Consider the following 17,930-nt stretch of genomic DNA (forward strand, 5'->3'; position numbering starts at 1 on the left):
CGATATGGCTATTGTCTGTGAATATTAAGCTACATAAATATGATTTAAATATGAATCTTGCCTGTTCTGCATGTGTCTTTGTGAATGAATCGTGCAAACATGTTTTCGTTTTCTACACATTACTGTGTTTTCAGCCACTGCTGCCTCAGTATGAGAACATGAATAAACATAACCCTTAAAACTGCATCAGCATTTTACCGGTTCATTCAAGGAAAAACTATTGTCATTATATACAAACAAAGGGTCTTCACAGCAACCCATCAAAATAAAAGTTTGTTTTAGCCTGAAGAAACTGCATAAATATATTACATAATCTAGTTATAGTGCTACTACTACTAATAATAATAATAATTATAAAATTATTATTAAAACATTATTTTAAAATGTAAATTTTACAGTAAAGTTAAACTTTTAATAAATAGTGAAAGTTTCAGTGATTTCAATTAATTAGACATGCTTTTTGATTAATACATTTTTATTTGTCTTCAAAAATTAAAAAGGGGTAAAAAATAGAATCCTGAAAAAATAAAACGGAAAAAATGGAATTTGGAAAAAAAATCATAAAACTGAATTCAGGAAAAAATAAAAGGGATTTCATAGGGCCCTAAAGGTGTGTGTCCTCACCGGCTGCGTTATAAACAGTGTGGTAGGGAAATATGACTCTCTATTCATACAGCCTTCTGCTTGCCATCTGTTGTCAGAATACTTGATCAGAGCAGAGAGAGCTAGATCAGCTGTCTGGACACAGGAGGAGTCACTCGAAGCCCACTTGTCACAGGGTAACACTTCTGCATAATGCTCATCTATGTTCTACCTTGGTCGGCCGTGAACACTGTAGCTTGTTCGTGTGCTTAACATCATGTCAAGAAGACTCTGTAAAAGTCCATTTGTGTTATTTTCACTTCCGAAAGATAAGGCTGCAAAGAAATAGTGGTTAAAATTCACAGTAGTACAACCCCAATGGTAGCCCCATTACCATTATTTGGACCAGCTGGCTCCACAGACTGTAAGTATGATAAATGATAATAAATATTTAATATTTTCTATTGAGCGTTCAAAATACAGAATTATGGCAATGGGCTTTTAGTTGTTTGGAATGCGCTGTACCCGGTAGACCAATCACAACAGACTGGGCCATCTGACCAATCAGAGCAGAGTAGGCTCACGGAAAGGAGGGGTTTAAAGAGAATGAATCTTAGACCTGCTTCAAATGAATTGTTTGAGAATCGTTGGAAACTTTTATATTTATTTTATTAGTTTTATTTAGAAATTTGTAGAAAAAAACAGTATAACAAAATTTTGTCATTTACCATACCAAACCTAATTTTAATGTTTGTGCATCATTATCATCGAATGACACGAATACTTTCAAATAACTTGAATAGTAGGTTGTCTGTTCTCTGTGTGATAAGAGATGGATGCCCTCCTCTCTCATCACCTCATCACAGTCAAGGGGAGACATGTCTTACTACTCAGTGGTTCAGTCTTGTCATCCTGTCAGTTGTGAACTCATATTCTAAAGGTATCAGTTACTTTTCAAAACAAGTTCCTGTGCTGACGGTTGCCCTGCTGTACCTGTAATGTAATGTAACATTGGAGAGTCTCTGGGGAAGAGCGGGTCTTTTGTGAAGCTAGGAATCCAGTGGCTGGGGGTTTGTTGGCTTGACGCCCTGTCAGGGTGGAGAGAAGCCCACAGGCTTTCTGAATAGCTGTAGCCAAGACCTCAGAGCTGCCAGTGGATCACGTTACAGACTTGAAGAATTTTTAACTGCTTTGTCTGCTGAAAGGACCCACTGATCTATGGGGCCTCAGGCTTTGAGATGGGGCCCACTGCACTCTGGGCTCCACTGAATTCTATTGAAGATGGCATCTTCTGCCTTAAAAGAAAGTTGAACAAACATCTTGAGTTGTTTAGCCTGAATTGTCCCTGTTACAACAGTGTTTTGATCACTACATGAGTGTCTCATCACTGAATATATATGTATGTTTCTCATAAAAAGGAAGTGGTCCCTCCACTTTTATTATGAAGGTTGGTGGAAGTTTCTGTTTTAGATGTCAGGTATTCTCTAGTTCAGTGCTTCCCAAACCTATCCTGCACATTTCGAATGTCTTCCTAATCAGACGCACCCAATTTAGTTCTTGCAGTCTCTACTAATGAGCTGATGAGTGGAATCAGGTGTGTTAGATGAGGGAAACATACAAAAGGTGCAGGGCAGAGGTGGGGGGCTCCAGGACAGGTTTGGGAAGCACTGCTCTAGTTGATGTGAAGTCACATGTAACACAATTTTGTTGTATGGAGAAAAAAAAAATACATTTTGAATTTAAAGTAAAAAAGTAAAATGCCTATGGCTTAAAATGTATATATTATTAGCAACTGTCATGATGGCTTTTAGAGCTGGGATTGATGTGTGTCTGCAGTATGATTGCATGGAAATCTGATTCTTCTTGTTGCACTTAGGGACTGTGTTAACTGACGCATTTCTGTAATTTAAGGTACTTTAAAAACATTGAATGAATGCATTCAATATACTCATTGCCATGTCTCACATTTGCTTTCATTTCTTTCGAACAGAAAAGAAAAGAAATGAGATTCCAAGCAATTTCTCACATTTCTCAGTCTGTCAGGGTGACATGATTCATTTATCAGAGCAACCTTGTTAAATATTACTTTCGTAGCTGAATGACAACACATATGCATTTGCACCCTTATTTAAATGTGGTCAAAATCTGTTCCAGATCACCTATAAATGTGGTTTCAGTGATCCGATCATATTCCAGACACAATGTGCCTTGGCTTTTGACATAATGTAATGTATTGTGATCCCAGTCTGATCACAGAGGGGTCATAAGATGGTTGTACACTAAATAATGTCAGTAGATGATTTGGAGCGGTCCCCATTTACATGATTTATGCATTCGAAGAGAGATGAGAAAATTTTTGGTCCAATAATATGCCTCAAATAAATGGATATTTCTTTAAATCGAGAAGTAAAAATGTTCGAACTAACTCCAGGGTGGAGAAGAGTCGCCTGTTTATTATGTCTATTTTCCAGCTGTGCAGAAGCACATTCTATACAAGAGTGTCTGTATCAGCTTATAAAATACCCTGTAGTGTAAATGCTGCTGACTGCTGCCGAGTGCATATGAGCTTTAAAACAAAATGTCCCTGATATATGGCTCCTCATTATGTCTTTTCTTCATGTCTGCAGGGTCAGAGGTCATTTCCAGCTACAGCAGCAGCAGCAGCAGCATCATGGCAGAGACAGTTATACCAGGGATGCACCCAGCTATGAGCCTGGAGAAGCCCAGCGTTGATTTCAACTATGTGGGCATCGATGCCATCCTGGAGCAGATGAGGAGAAAGGCCATGAAACAGGGCTTTGAGCTCAACATCATGGTAGTGGGTGAGTCAGCATTTCAAGCATTGGTCTATGTGAAATTAATCGGCTGCATTTATATTAAATGCTTGGACTGTTGTGGAAGGAAACAGCACTACTCATTTGAACTGCCCCACACAGACCTTGTATCCACTTGGCTCAAAGTTCAAACGGCAGTGTAGCGCAAGCATACCAGAGCAGATACATTTACTCGCTGATATGTCTTACTCATGCAACCACTAAACAGTAAAGAACACAAATGACTGTGATTTAAACTAGTTTAACAGCGGATGAAACTGTGTGCAACAATGCAGTCAGAAGGCTCTTCAATCTACAAACCACTGTCATTTGCTATGGATTTACTGTAGTAACACTAACCACACCATGGTATTGTGGCAGAAAGTATTATATTATTAATGTATACATGTATTTAATATATTAACGGAGTAATGTAATATAATTTAAGTACTTTTTTTTGTGATTAAGCTATAGCGTTTGTGCATTTATACTAAATGTATTTAGGCTACTGTTTTTCATACAAATACCTGGAAACCATATTGGAAAAATGTTACCATGGTTATTGAGGTGCTATACGTATGTTTTTAACTGTGGTTGTCATTAACTAAATGTATGCTAATATGGAAGAGCAATGGTTAATTTTAAAGGGGTCATGAACTGAGAAATCAAAATTCCCTTGATCATATAAGAGGTCATTGTACTATAAAAACATTCTGAAAGTTTCAAAACTTAAAGCACATTTGTTAGTCTAAAACAGCTTATATTGAAGCCAATCTTCCAAAACCACAGGTTATGGAATGTGCCACATTATGATGTAACAGTGTGGCTAAGCACCTCCTCTGCAGACTCGACTGCTTCTACATCACTGCTTGTTTAGCCCCGCCCACCGATTTGCGCATGTAGTGTAAATAACTAGGCTATCGTAGGTCTATGCTGAAACCAAACGATAAAGTACCACATTGTTACTTTCAGTAATAGCCTTGCTATAAAAATACCCTGTAATTTAGCCATTTGGCGAAACTGTTTTTTAGTGAAAGTGAAAAAAAAGTGAAAGTGCCATAAATTAGAATTGTAGAGAACAATATAATTACTTCAACCTTAATTAAAACAATCATAGGGTAAAGCTTCAATTTTCCATAAAACTACACACCTACACAAGGCAATTGCATGACACGTAGGCTTTCATAAGCAGTACTCAATTAAATGCCACCAGTCAGGCTGTTATTCCATGTGCATATTTATGTTCGTTCTTGCATGTTAGTGTATTTTTTAGCCTATGTATACTTGTTCTTGTTTTATCTTTAGGCTCTTGAGGTCTCTGCTATTGTAGCGGATCAGCATTTTTATTTTTAGTCTGTTAGTTTCACTGTATTAATGAGTTTAATTAGACTTACAACTTCAGAGGAAGAATAAAACATGCTGTGATTAAACTGACGTTCATAAACGGACATATTCAGAGATCACATAATCGTTCTAGTGTAGTAAATGTATTTTGGTGTTGGCTTAGTCAGCAATACTTGACAGTCACAGGCCACATACTTTAGGAGACTGAAATATTTTTTAGATGAAGGTTTGATGTGGTGCACTGATTAACAGGAATATGTCTCTGTTGCTGTCATCTTTTCAAGTGCAAATCTTGCCCGCAGCCAATTTCATTGATCTACTCACAGTCACCTGTCAAGAAAAGACTTCATGAAGTTCAGTGTGACGAACAGTAATGCTGTCAACCAGGATGTGCTACAGTATGTTAGGTTTAGAGTTTAGGTTAGGGTTTAATATTTGCTGTTGTTCTGGGTGATTGTTGTGAAGTATTTTAGCACAGTTAAAACTAGTGTCTATGGCTACATTCAGACTGCAGGCAATAGTTGTCCAAATTTTATTTGGCTCATATCTGATCTTTTTAGCATTATAAACAGCACAAACCACATGGAATCTTGTTCTTCTTTTTTTTTTTTTTTTTTTTTTTGTTCGGATTTAGTTCACTTGTGTCCAATGTTTTGCAATGCAACATCAGTCTGAACAGTCATTTTAGAATATGATTTTTTTGCGTCACTCTAGATTGGCGTTATTTTTACTTATTTTTCAGTGGGTATGCGTGCCAACTTTCTTATTGTTCTTGTACATATACAAGTCAGGAACGTGATCAGTTCACAACTTCATACTCTAATTTGATTTTAACCTCATTTAAAAAAAAATGTGAACGGGCAAACATCCACTTCAATTTAAATGAATTCTGTTGTTTTGTTTTTGATAACAGAGCAAACATTTAGTTGCTGAAGTCTTACAGTTTGCTTATGAAAATGGGTTAATAACTTGAGACAAGTGGAGTTTGGAATGAGGAAATAAGAGTGTAAATAGGGCAAAGTGTTTAGGGCATCCCCTGGTGGTATATTTCAGTTTGAGAATTAGCATCCCTGAGGATGCAGTTCCTGTATTAAGAGGAAATAATTACAAGCTCTGTTAACGCAGCAAAATGAATTTGTACTTGCGCAAGGCTGCAGCTGGTTTCTTTCTCGCATGTGGCTCTCTGGGTCAGTGCGGCCAAACCTGCTGTTGACTTAACCCAGTCAGACCTGAGAGAGCCAGCCCTCTGCATCAGCATTCCCATTCCCAGCTGCAGCTCGTTTGTCCTGAATCCTGTCTCTCACATTCCCTCACATTTTCCTGACGAAAGTGTCAAAAGTTGAAAAGTACTGCATTTGTAGGTACTAGGCAGCAGTATACAGGGGAAGGAAGGCAGCAAGGCACATCTGAATCCAATGTCAGTGGTAGGATTGGATAACAGGGTGTTTAGAGAGAGAGAATTAGCAGCCCAATTTCGTGCAGAAAGAAACAGGCCCCAATCACTACAATATGATGAGCCCAAGGCTGACGGGTGTGAGCTAGCGAGGTTAAAGAAAACCACAGCTAAACACAAGCTCCCGTTAGCAAGAGCCAAAGAAATGATGGCTTCAGTCAAACCACAGGACAGCTCGAGTGGAATCATCACTCATTATCTGTGAATGAATGAGGGAATATAAACAGTGTTCAGCATCCTTGGAAGTATGTGTTTTTTTTTTCTTTTCTTACATTTGATTTAGTCTTTTTGACTGATCAAATGTATGATGTGCTGCAACTATTTATTTAAAAATAAAAGAAAAATGTCCTCTCTTTCGTGCATTTTACCTTTGCTATAGCTTGTGTACCAACATAGATTCTTAATTAAACATGGCGTTGTATTCTAGTGGTTATTATTGGCTCATTTGTAAGTTTCTTTGGATAAAAGCATCTGCTAAATGAAAAAGAAAAATGGAATATAGACATAATATAGACATCCAACTATACATTTTCAACCGGACTGATATCTAGACTAATTTGACTCATTAATGTTGTGGTTTATAAGCCACCATTATGTACTTTATCTTTGTGTTGATGTGCAAGGATCTTCTTTCATCCCCACAGAAAGATTTTGCCACCACCGCACCTCACTGTGGGGACAGTGTGTTTGTGATGATTGACAGCGTTTGGCTGGCTCCAGATGGGGTGTTTAGTCTGACAGCCAAAAAATGGCTAAATTTTGGTCTCATGAAACCATAGCATCTTCTTCCAGCTGGCTGCAGAGTCTCCCAGATGTCTCCTGGCTCTCTGTAGCCGAGATGCCATGTGACATTCTTGAACAGTGGCTTTCTCTTTGCCACTCTCCCATAAAGCTGTAAAACTGTCTCAGCCACTAAAGAGGAACTCAGAGTTTCATTTAGTCTCAGTTTTTGGGAAAGGTTTACAGCTTACTCAAAGTGATATTCAGTTAGATTTGGCAACTGTTATTATTTTTGATTATTTTAGATAATCAAACTATAATCTGACGCACCAAAATCTGCAGACTTGCTCTGACTTTCAGCAATTAGCATGGCGTCATCTAAATTGCAAATCATGGCAAAAAATCTGGGCAAAATTACTGTAATGTATTCTGTTTATTTGATTGTTGTACATGTGTACAGGTCAGAGTGGTTTGGGGAAGTCCACGCTGATGAACACGCTCTTCAAGTCTAAGGTGAGCCGGAAGTCTTTCCCAAGCGAGGCTGAGGAAAAGATTCCCAAAACTATCGAGATCAAGTCCATCAGTCATGGTAAAGCTGCACCTGGATCTATTTTTTGTCATTTTTTATTAATGTGCCATTCATGCATGGCCATTCAGCCATAATTATCTTGAGTTCAAAGAGTTTTATCTGGCATAAGAATTCAATAAAATTTTAATTTAATCTAACTTCAGTGGGCACGCTTTGAGTGTGTTAGTTGTATTATTTCATATCGTCATCCGTCTTGTACACAGATATCGAGGAGAAAGGAGTTCGAATGAAGCTGACGGTCATAGACACACCTGGGTTTGGTGACCAGATCAACAATGAGAATTGGTAAAATAGCCTCCAGTTTTATCATGTTCTAAAATGCACAGCGTTCAGTCAGGTCCTCTTCTGTGAAATATAAATGATAGTCTAAAGCAGTTCTGTTAGCGTTGGCTGTATAGTTTTGTTTTGGGCATGCTCTGCACTCGTCTGTGAAGCCATGCTTGGAGAACATCACTCAAACTCCAAAATAAAACCACATGCCAAACATTCCCAACCGTCAAAGTGATGTTGATCAGCGCTTCATATTCTATGAATACCCAACTAGAAAATCCAGAGAGATCAATGTAGTGCCAATCGCTCTTAGTCTAGAGACATTTTGAGGGATAAGTGTCATTACATTTATTTCTCATTAACCCCTTTTCAACAGTTGGCAGCCCATAATGAAGTTCATCAATGACCAGTATGAGCAGTACTTACAGGAAGAGATCAATATTGACAGGAAGAAGAGGATCCCAGACTCACGAGTGCACTGCTGCATATACTTCATACCACCCACAGGACACTGGTTAGTAAACATACATCTGTGAACTTCAGAAGTGACTTGAAACAGATCCTCATTTACCCTAAAATCCATGTGAACATAGGGGCGCTTTGAATACCCAAACTGTGTACTGGGATCACTCTAAAGGCCTTGTGCTGCATATACAGTACCTCATGTCTAGTAACTAATATCAGCTCTGTTAGCATGAAGTGTTGTACATTGCCTGCCTAATGATTGATTATGTACAATTAAAGGGGACAACTAGGTGGAAAGGTTGTTTAGGAATGTTTGGGCCTCCAGAGGGCAGTACTGTTCCTTTTGCAGAATGAAGTGATGTTCAGTGCAGAGTAAATCTAATTTTTGCACATTCAATTTACACTTGAACACACTGTGACCAGATACAAATACCCGCTAATACTTGTATTTTCATGACCAGGAACTGCCAAGGCATCTTTCGGTTTAATAATTTTAGCTCTAAAACCTGACCTGCTTGTAAAATTGGAGTCACTACACTTATTTTGACAAGACCTTGTATAACACATTACTTCTCGAACTTTGGCTGGAAGGGCAGGCTTTTAACAATGTGACACTTACATAAACATTTAGCAATGCAAAGAGCATTTTTCCAGCTTCATTTCGGTATGTGGTTCTTCAGGATTAAAAAAATAATAATTTATAGATCGAAATATGCTTTGCCCTCCTAAGCAACTACTGTTTACGTCTGGGATTTGTATTCACGGTTTACCATTAGCACATTTCCTTGTTAATCTAATAATATCTTTTGTGCCAGATTAAGTGGGTGGTCTGTTCTGTTATTTCTCTCTGATGGATAATCATTGTGTATGCCTGTGTTTTTATAGCTGTTGTTGGCCAGCTTGAGTCTCCAGGCATTTTTCTTCATGTACTGCAGGATAGTTTTTAGTGGCCTTTAAAATATAATGTGTAGAGTATATGCACATGTACACATGCTCTGTTATCCTGACAGAGGCACGACCCATATATTAGCAGAGATGCTTTCTGTCTGTCTACCATGTAATAGCGTAGAGTAAATATTAAGAGAAGTATTTAAAAAAATGTATAACAACCTGACGAAGGCCTGCTTGGGCTAATACACATTGGTGTTTTTAAACAGGTAGCCTTGTCTTACAATAAAGGCTTTTTATATTTGGCCTGCTATGTGAGTACCTGGATGTGGATTATCTTTTTTGCAGTGGAATCCACTGTTAGTTATTGACATTTTTGAATATTAAGAGAATTCTGGACTAATAAGTGTAAAGCAGACCACCTGAATAGAGTTTATGCCATATTGAGTAATATACTCAGGCTTCATTTGTGTCAGCAGAAATTTTGAATTTTATACTACTGTGTATAACCTGTGCATTAGTTTTATATAAAATAGAATTTTTTTTTTATTTTATATATATATATATATATATATATATATATATATTCACTAGGGCTGTATTTATTTGATGAAAAATACAAGCATCAGTGATATTGTGCTTTTTTAATTTGAATGTATTTTTGAAAATGAAATGTATTCCTTATTGATGCAAAGCTGAATTTTCTGCATCATTGCTCCAGTCTTCAGTGTCACAAGATCCTGATACGCTGATTTGCTGCTCAAGAAATATTTATTTTAATTATGAATCTGAAAAAAAAAAAAACAGTTGTTTTACTTAATATTTGTTTGGAATGTTGACATGTTTTAGGATTGTTTTGATGAACTGGAATTAAACAATTTATTTAAAATAGAGATATTTAACATGATAACCATTACTGTGTCAGCCAATTATACACCCATGGATTCGCTGTCCTGATGGCACATGAGTGTGTGGGGCTGTCAGTGACTGACTGTTTCATGCCCATCCAGCACTTGATGTCACTGCTCAGCAGCTGCAATCTGGCTTTGAACAGCTCGGCTAATTAGAGCCAAACAGTCAGCCACAGAGACTACAGTGTGTGTGTCACATCTCAGAAGGTGTTTATTTTGGGTGGTTCTCGCCCTCTGGTGTTTAATGTGTAGTCCTTTTAGAAGTAACTTAGGTTTCGTTAATTAGGAATGTAACGATTAACTGCAAGCCGGTTGAAAATTGATTAAAATATGTGATGATTCAGATCGGTTGAGATGCTAAAGAAATCGTGATTCATTTATGGGTTTATATGAATGCATATCTGAGGAGAACTTACTGTCTTTAGAAAAGTTTAGATTTTTTTTAATCTTTTCATCCTGCCTCTGTATAATGCATATTAAAGTTCATAAGTGCCGCGCTGCTTTGTTTACAGCGGAAACCAAGGACACGTTTTAAGCGCCATCTGCTGGCAGAGAATGAATCTGCGTCTCATTCAGCTCGTCCGCTGTTTCATGCAGATATATTTATGTATAGTTTCACAAAACTGAGGTCAAAACATTATGGTTTTGCTTTGGATTTCGAAATTATTCAATTTAATTTAAGTTAAAAACTGCTCATGTTGCTCATGCAGCATCTTTCTTTAGCTCATGCCTCCAATTTTTAATTGAAAGATTACAGACAAAGCCTTATCTTCATATGAACAGATTTATTTTATATGTTACTAATTAATTTGATTTGATCAATGTAGTTTTATTTAAATTTACATTATATTAACATTTTGTCATTTAGCTTTCCTTTTTTTTTCCCCAAAGCGACTTACAATTGAGGACAATAGAAGCAATCAAAACCAACAAAAGAACAATAATATGTAGTTATATTAGTATATTATTATTGTGTTATATTTAAGTTTCACAAAAAAGTGCAGCATTTTGTCCAAACAATAATAAAAGGACACATTTAATTTATAATTTGTCATAAAACAAAAAATTGTGAATCAAATAAGCTGAGTGAATCATTGCATCCGTAATTATAGTGATTTTAAGAAGTGGAGTCCAGAACATCTATTTCTCCTTTGTCATTTCCCCAGTCTTAGGCCTTTGGATGTGGAGTTCATGAGACGTCTTAGTAAGGTGGTGAACATTGTTCCTGTCATCGCGAAGGCTGATACTCTGACTCTGGAGGAGAGGGACTTCTTCAAAAAGAAGGTGAGCTAAAGTTTGACTTACAAATGAATGGCTGTTATTGCTTTCTTCATGGAGTTCAGGATTTCTGCAGGGTCTTACATTTTTATTTTGATATCATAAACTATGATTTTATTAAATAAACACAAGCGCTGCAGTCCGGTGCTGCTGATTTGTTTACTGCAGTTACCGGGGAAACAATTACAGGTGCATCTCAATAAATTAGAATGTCGTGGAAAAGTTAATTTAAATTGTGAAACTCGTTTAACAAATCAATTAAAAACGCACAGACTGAAGTAGAATATGGTGACATGCCAATCAACACAGCTAATCAACTCAAAACACCTGCCAAGGTTTCCTGAGCCTTCAAAATGGTCTCTCATTGGACCACTAGGCTATATACAATAATGGGGAAGACTGCTGATCTGACAGTTGTCCAGAAGACAATCATTGACACCCTTCACTCGGAGGGTAATCCACAAACCTTCATTGCCAAAGAAGCTGGCTGTACACAGAGTGCTGTATCCAAGCATACAAAGTTCATGCCAGCTCTAAATACCTGAGCAGTTCAATGTATTTGTTATTAAATTAATTTGTTGTTGATAATAGTTGTTTACATTAATATAATAATTAATACTTTTGACTCATCCATATTATTCCAAATAGTTTAAAGGCTGAAATGTGAACTTTTTGTTTGTGTGAAAACTTGTATTTTAACTGTATATCATGATTTTAACAGACATTGCCTTGTCCTGTTCATATGGTGTTCATTTTATTTTTGTAGGTCTTAGAAAGGCCTTAAAGTCTTAATTTCGAGTTAAAAAATCCTGCAGAAACCCTGAGAGTTAGTGTGCTGCTATACTTATTTTTTATTTATATGAAATATTGTAGATACTGTAAAATATTCAGAAGAACAGCTTCACTGTGTATTAATATTTGAAAAACACCTCCATATCAAACTGAAGTGGTGTAAAGTATCTTTAAATAACAGATGACTTGACATTTTTGGGACTAGATAAGGCTTGTTCAGGTTTTACAATGTCATGTGGTGTGGCAGCAATACCAACTTAATATGATATTTCATGTTATGATATTTGTTTATTGAATAAAGGAAAATAATTTATATATATTTTATTAATACTTTGTTGAAAATAATGAGCCTGGGATGTATAAACACGTATTCAAGGAGTAAGGAAAATGTCATAGTACATTGCACATTAATTGTAATTAGTGATTAAACTAACATTTTCTTGAATATGGCATTAATGTTTTTCAAAATCCTATTTTGTGTGTGCATTTCTAAAAACTTGCTGCATATATTTTAAAAAAGATCATTTCTTTCTATTATTGTGGACATGTATTTTTATGCCGGGCATGTTGTATGAGATCGAATCAGACAAAATGCAATGTGGATCTTTGTGCGGCAAGCCCCAGTGGAATAATGTGAATACCACAAGACCGATGCATTCATGTGTGGAAGAACTAGTACATGCTGTCTTGTTGCTATTCTAGTCTTTTTCTTCCCTAAGAGATTTCCAAGACTGCAGATGGTGTCTCTACATCTTCTACAGAAACACTACTGCCCTGTCAAAATACCAATGCAGTTTTATTTATAATGTGATGGTGGATTAGTTAAGACAATATGCATGGAAAAAAACAAGGACTGTCTCGGAAGTCTTAAACTTTCTTTTGCTTTTGATTATTCTGAAACAAAGTTTATGCAGTTTTAGAGCACTGGAATGAGTCTGAGATGTCACATGGTATGATGAAGTGTAGGTAAGCAACATCTGTTCTGGGATTGTTAGTTGCGTTTCACAATGCAGTAAAGAAGTACTCGCCAACCTCAACGGTTTCTTGTGCTTGTGCTGGAAAGCCTCTTACAGGAGGAACACATAATGTTTTGGAGCACAGACACAGACCTTTCTGTTTTGGAAAAAGCTCCTGACCGATTCCAAAAGCATTTGTTCCCTAACCAGGAAGGGATGATAAGCCAAACTTAGTTTAACTTCAAGGAAAATTTAGAGTATCAAAGTATTCTCACCCTGTGATGTCACTTCCAGTATAGCACAGAATGGATGTTTTGAAAAGAAATTAGTTTCTTTTGATTTTCAGTATGTATTATCGAGGAATAGTTTGAATTAAGTGTTACTAAAGATGGCATGATTTTTTTTGTTTATCCATGTTATAAAGACAGTACTTTGTCATTTTGTATAGATTAGGGAAGAGCTTCGAGCCAATGGGATTGATGTCTATCCACAGAAAGAGTTTGATGAGGATGCGGAGGACAGAATGATCAATGAGAAAATAAGAGTGAGTTTGCAGTACATTAAGAAAATATCCATAGTTCATTTAAGATCGTGGTGATATTATCTGTTTCTTTCCTCTGTCATTTAGGAGATGATTCCTTTTGCAGTAGTAGGAAGTGACCAGGAGTATCAGGTCAATGGGAGAAGACTATTGGGAAGGAAGACTAAATGGGGAACCATTGAAGGTATTGTGGTCTCTAAACCTCTTTAGAGAAGAGAGAGAGAAAGTGATTAGCAGACTGTGCAGACAGCTACATTCCCAAAGCACATCAAGGGAGCTCATTAACCGCAGACACACAACTATGAGTCAAACATCACAGAGCCTTATCCTCTGTAAATGAGGACCCACTCAGAAGACCATTATGAGTGCGTCATTCTGCCTGTGAGTCAGCGCACTGCTGGACAGTTTAAATGCTTTTATCACCAAGCTCCAATGATGGGGACTTCACCATTTCCCCTATTTATTTAATTACGTATAATACTAGAACTTACTACTTCAGGATTCTTTGATGAATAGAAAGATGAAAAACAGAATTTATTTGGAAAATAAATATTTTGTTACTTTAATATTGAATTTCAGATTCTAGCAGATATTATAATAGTAAAATTCTGTATTATATGTGACCCTGGACCACAAAACCAGTCTTAAGTGTCAATTTTTCGATATTAAGATTTATTTATCCCATGAAAGCTGACAAAAAAACCTTTCCATTGATGTATGGTTTACAGTAGGAAATTTGCAAAATATCTTCATGGACCATGATTATTTTCTTATCCTAATGATTTTTGGCATAAAAGAAAAATCAATCATTTTGATATACCCCAATATATACCCCAACGATTTAAGACTGGTCTTGTGGTCCAGGGTCACATATTATATTATATTATTTATACAGGCTAAAGCATTATCATTATAGACTTATATAGTTTGTCTATTGTTAATAATAAAACTATTGTTTGAATAGTAACTATCTGGGTGGTTGATGTACTTAGTAAAAAAAACTCTTGAATTTTTGGTGAGATGTTTTGAGTCAAATAATAATCCTGTAATCTTTCTGAAGAGCTTGACTCCTCTTATTAAAGTCTCCTCTGAAAACCTTTAATTTCTTGCACTGGATGTTTATTCCACGTTTATTCTCATTCTGTTACATGGAGTTTGACATAATCTATAATTCATAAACAGTTCTTCACATCCAGGCAGCTGTGGATTTGTCACACTGAATTTGTCAGGCTCTCAGGGTTATCTTTCTGGAAGGCTTCAGTTGAAATTGAATTTCTAGAGATTGGGGTGATTCGGTCTCCTCTCGGAGTATACCTGCAACAGCTCCACCTAGTGAACACGTTCTTATTGCTTTATGTGTTGCTCCAAATGGTTGGAGAGAAATCTGTGCTCTCTGCCTTCTGTTTGTAACTCTTGTGTCTACTGTGTTTTGGTGTCTATAGTTGAGAATATTGCCCACTGTGAGTTTGCCTACCTGCGGGACCTCCTCATAAGGTCAGTGGATTAAGTCTATGTCTGTGGTTGACAAACAGTGTTACAAGTATACTCTTGTGGAAAAGAAGTGTGCTTAATTGTGTCAAATTGTGTCAAGTTTCTCAGAACACGAAGTACATATTACAAAAAATTTTAATATGTAAAATTTGTTGCACTATTAAAAGTAGATTTTAACTTGATCTATAAGTAGATTTACTTGATTTATAATTTTAACTTTAGTGTTATTTGACATTTTAAAGTTAATTTATTTTCGATGTACTAAACAGCATCATCTTTACAAATGTGTAATTACAAATGTATTTATATACGTGGACTACAGGTTTCAATAGAAATGACATTAAAGTATATTTTAGCTTACCATGAGTCGTTATCAGGATAATGGACCGTTCACTTTAACCACATTTCAGAGACAATAGAAGTAAATATAAGTTTGCATTTAATTGCAATTAACATGGTTTGAAGTGTCAGAAAACATTACATTCTGTTCACACTTAAGTATGTTTTTTTTTTTTTTTTTTTTTAAGTATATTCATTCTGTAACTACTCTTTTTAAAAGAATGCTAAAGTTTACTTCGTTTTCACAATTGTCCAGCTATGTCACTAAATTTTGGATGGTTGATCCAAAAATGTAATTCTGTCATCATTTGCTATTTGGATGTTACCCTGTTTTATCCATACGATGAAGTCAAAGTCAAAATCTTGTTTAAATAATTTGGAGTCATTAGACCAAAAAAAACTGAGGTGCTTTTTTTTTTTTTTTTTTTTTTTTAATCTTTTGTGTTTCACAGACTAAAGTACGTAAATAAATCTTTGGACCTTTTTAAGGGTCATTAAATTGTGTCAGAATTGATTGTCCTTTTTGGGTGAACTATCATTATTATTATTCATTATCCATCATGCTGGGTTGTTGTTGTTGTTGTTTTTTTGTCATCCTAATGTGTTATTGGCTCATGTCCTGCAGAACCCACATGCAGAACATTAAAGACATCACCAGCAGCATCCACTATGAGATGTACCGTGTCCGTCGGCTCAACGAGAATAACACCCAGGCCAACGGCCTCGGAGAGCACCATCCGGCCTGCCGTGAAATCTAATGACCCCTCCAGCACTACCCCCCATTCTCCACTCCTCTCCAAACCTCCAATCACTTTATGCTCTGTCCCGCCCCCTTCCATCAGCCATGGACTGAGGTGAAGAGGTCCATCTAGAGAAGCACATAATGACTTTACCTCCCAGAAACTCCAGCACAGTGCCCTTAAACCCTCACGGACACTGGAGGGGCGAAGAGGTCAAAGAAACAACTGTTAAAAAGCTTCTCCATACACTGCATGCGTTTGACTCTCTCTGCTGATGCTTCAGGTCTGTGTCTGTGTGCAGAGGTTGATTGAGGCAGGTTCTGATTGGTCAAGCTGTGGGAAAAGCTCTTCACATGCATCACTCCTCCTTTTGATATCGGGATGATTATTTTACAAAAGATTTCTCCGAATTCTCCTTTTTATGTGATTTGTTGAATGCTCTGTTAATATTTATGCTTGATTTTGAGCAAGACCTATAAGAGACGAGGCTAAGTCATCTTTTGAAACCAGATCTGATGTGGCAGCACCTTAAAATGTCCATTCCGCTTAATAAAACTACAGGTTAACTGAAGTCTCTCACTACAAAAAAATGAATACTAGTTGCGTACAGCATTGTGGAGAACCTGGTGTGCCACTGCTATTTGTCTTATCACATCTGTGCAAATAGTTACAGGAAAATGGACTCATTGGACCCGCACTACCATATTAAAACAGTAATGATTGGGATTACAGCTTTGGGATTTGTGTTGGCAAGGTTTTCCAAACTAAGTAGTATTTATGTTGGTTAGATGGGATCGTTACATGCTTTAAACAAACAAGCGGTCTTATTTATTGCAGAATGTCACCTGAACGCTGAGAATTGCAGTGTTCAATAGGCTTTTAATGAATTGTTTAATTGTTTTTTTTTTTATCAGGCAGTATTCAGTGCTATTGATCTTAAACCTTCCAGACTGCCTCATTCTCTTCCATGCCTTATATGTGGAAATCTTCACCATCTTTTGTCAGTTTAGGTGTCTCGTTTTGTCTTGCCCCAAGAGGAAAGAGCTGACAGGAGAGGAAACTCAAAAGTGCCAAGATGTCTGTGTGCCTTAAAGCTGCCTGCCTTGTCTGATGAGGAGCCACTTTTAAGAACGGTGAAGTTCCTCAGGCTTTGTTCTTGTCTGCAAACCCCTTTAAAAATGCTCCTCATTGGGAAAATATCTTTTTGTCCTGTGCTGTATATTCATAGTGATTTACATTTTTTGTATTGGTATTCAGAGTAACACAAATTTGATATCCTGTTATTTTAAGGAAATAAAGATTTAAATGGTAAATAATTATTTTGACTCTTTTTTTTATAAATGATTGACTTTTAAATGTGTCTAGATGTTGTTATTGCACACATTTTGTGGTACTGAGAAACAATTAATGATGACTCCTGTTTTCAACTCCATGACTCATGATTGTTTGTTTTTTTGTGCAAAATTTTCCATCGAGGTGCTTAACTAATTTGTAAATTAGATTAAATTAATTGAACTTTTATTAAAGCCATATCATTTTGATAATCATTTGACATTTGCTCTTCTAGAAGTATGTGAGAATTGCTTATTTTCAATGCATTTCCCTAGTACGTAATTTCATTGACAAGATTATTGTACATTATATTAGATATACCAATTTGTCTTTTAGATCATTTTATTTGAATATGTATCAGTAATGATTATATGGCTCTTTAAATACCATGGTGATGACATTTAAGATATTTCATATATTCTAGAA

General features: G+C 36.4%; 1 protein-coding gene across 5 annotated transcripts in view; it reads left to right on the top strand.

The window, feature by feature from the left end:
- Positions 1-17,491, top strand: part of LOC113045038 (septin-9-like) — a 77,697-nt gene extending 60,206 nt beyond the window's left edge. For all 5 annotated transcript variants that reach the window (XM_026205158.1, XM_026205181.1, XM_026205165.1 and 2 more), the window contains 9 exons: positions 3,210-3,404; positions 7,373-7,501; positions 7,705-7,786; positions 8,148-8,285; positions 11,202-11,319; positions 13,510-13,605; positions 13,690-13,786; positions 15,045-15,096; positions 16,058-17,491. In XM_026205158.1, the coding sequence (XP_026060943.1) occupies positions 3,210-3,404; positions 7,373-7,501; positions 7,705-7,786; positions 8,148-8,285; positions 11,202-11,319; positions 13,510-13,605; positions 13,690-13,786; positions 15,045-15,096; positions 16,058-16,190 (1,040 nt within the window). In that variant the 3' untranslated portion in view covers positions 16,191-17,491. The remainder of the gene's footprint in view (positions 1-3,209; positions 3,405-7,372; positions 7,502-7,704; positions 7,787-8,147; positions 8,286-11,201; positions 11,320-13,509; positions 13,606-13,689; positions 13,787-15,044; positions 15,097-16,057) is intronic.
- Positions 17,492-17,930: the final 439 nt, after the last annotated feature.

Source organism: Carassius auratus, chromosome 3, assembly GCF_003368295.1.
Source record: "Carassius auratus strain Wakin chromosome 3, ASM336829v1, whole genome shotgun sequence".
Taxonomy (NCBI): Eukaryota; Metazoa; Chordata; class Actinopteri; order Cypriniformes; family Cyprinidae; genus Carassius; species Carassius auratus.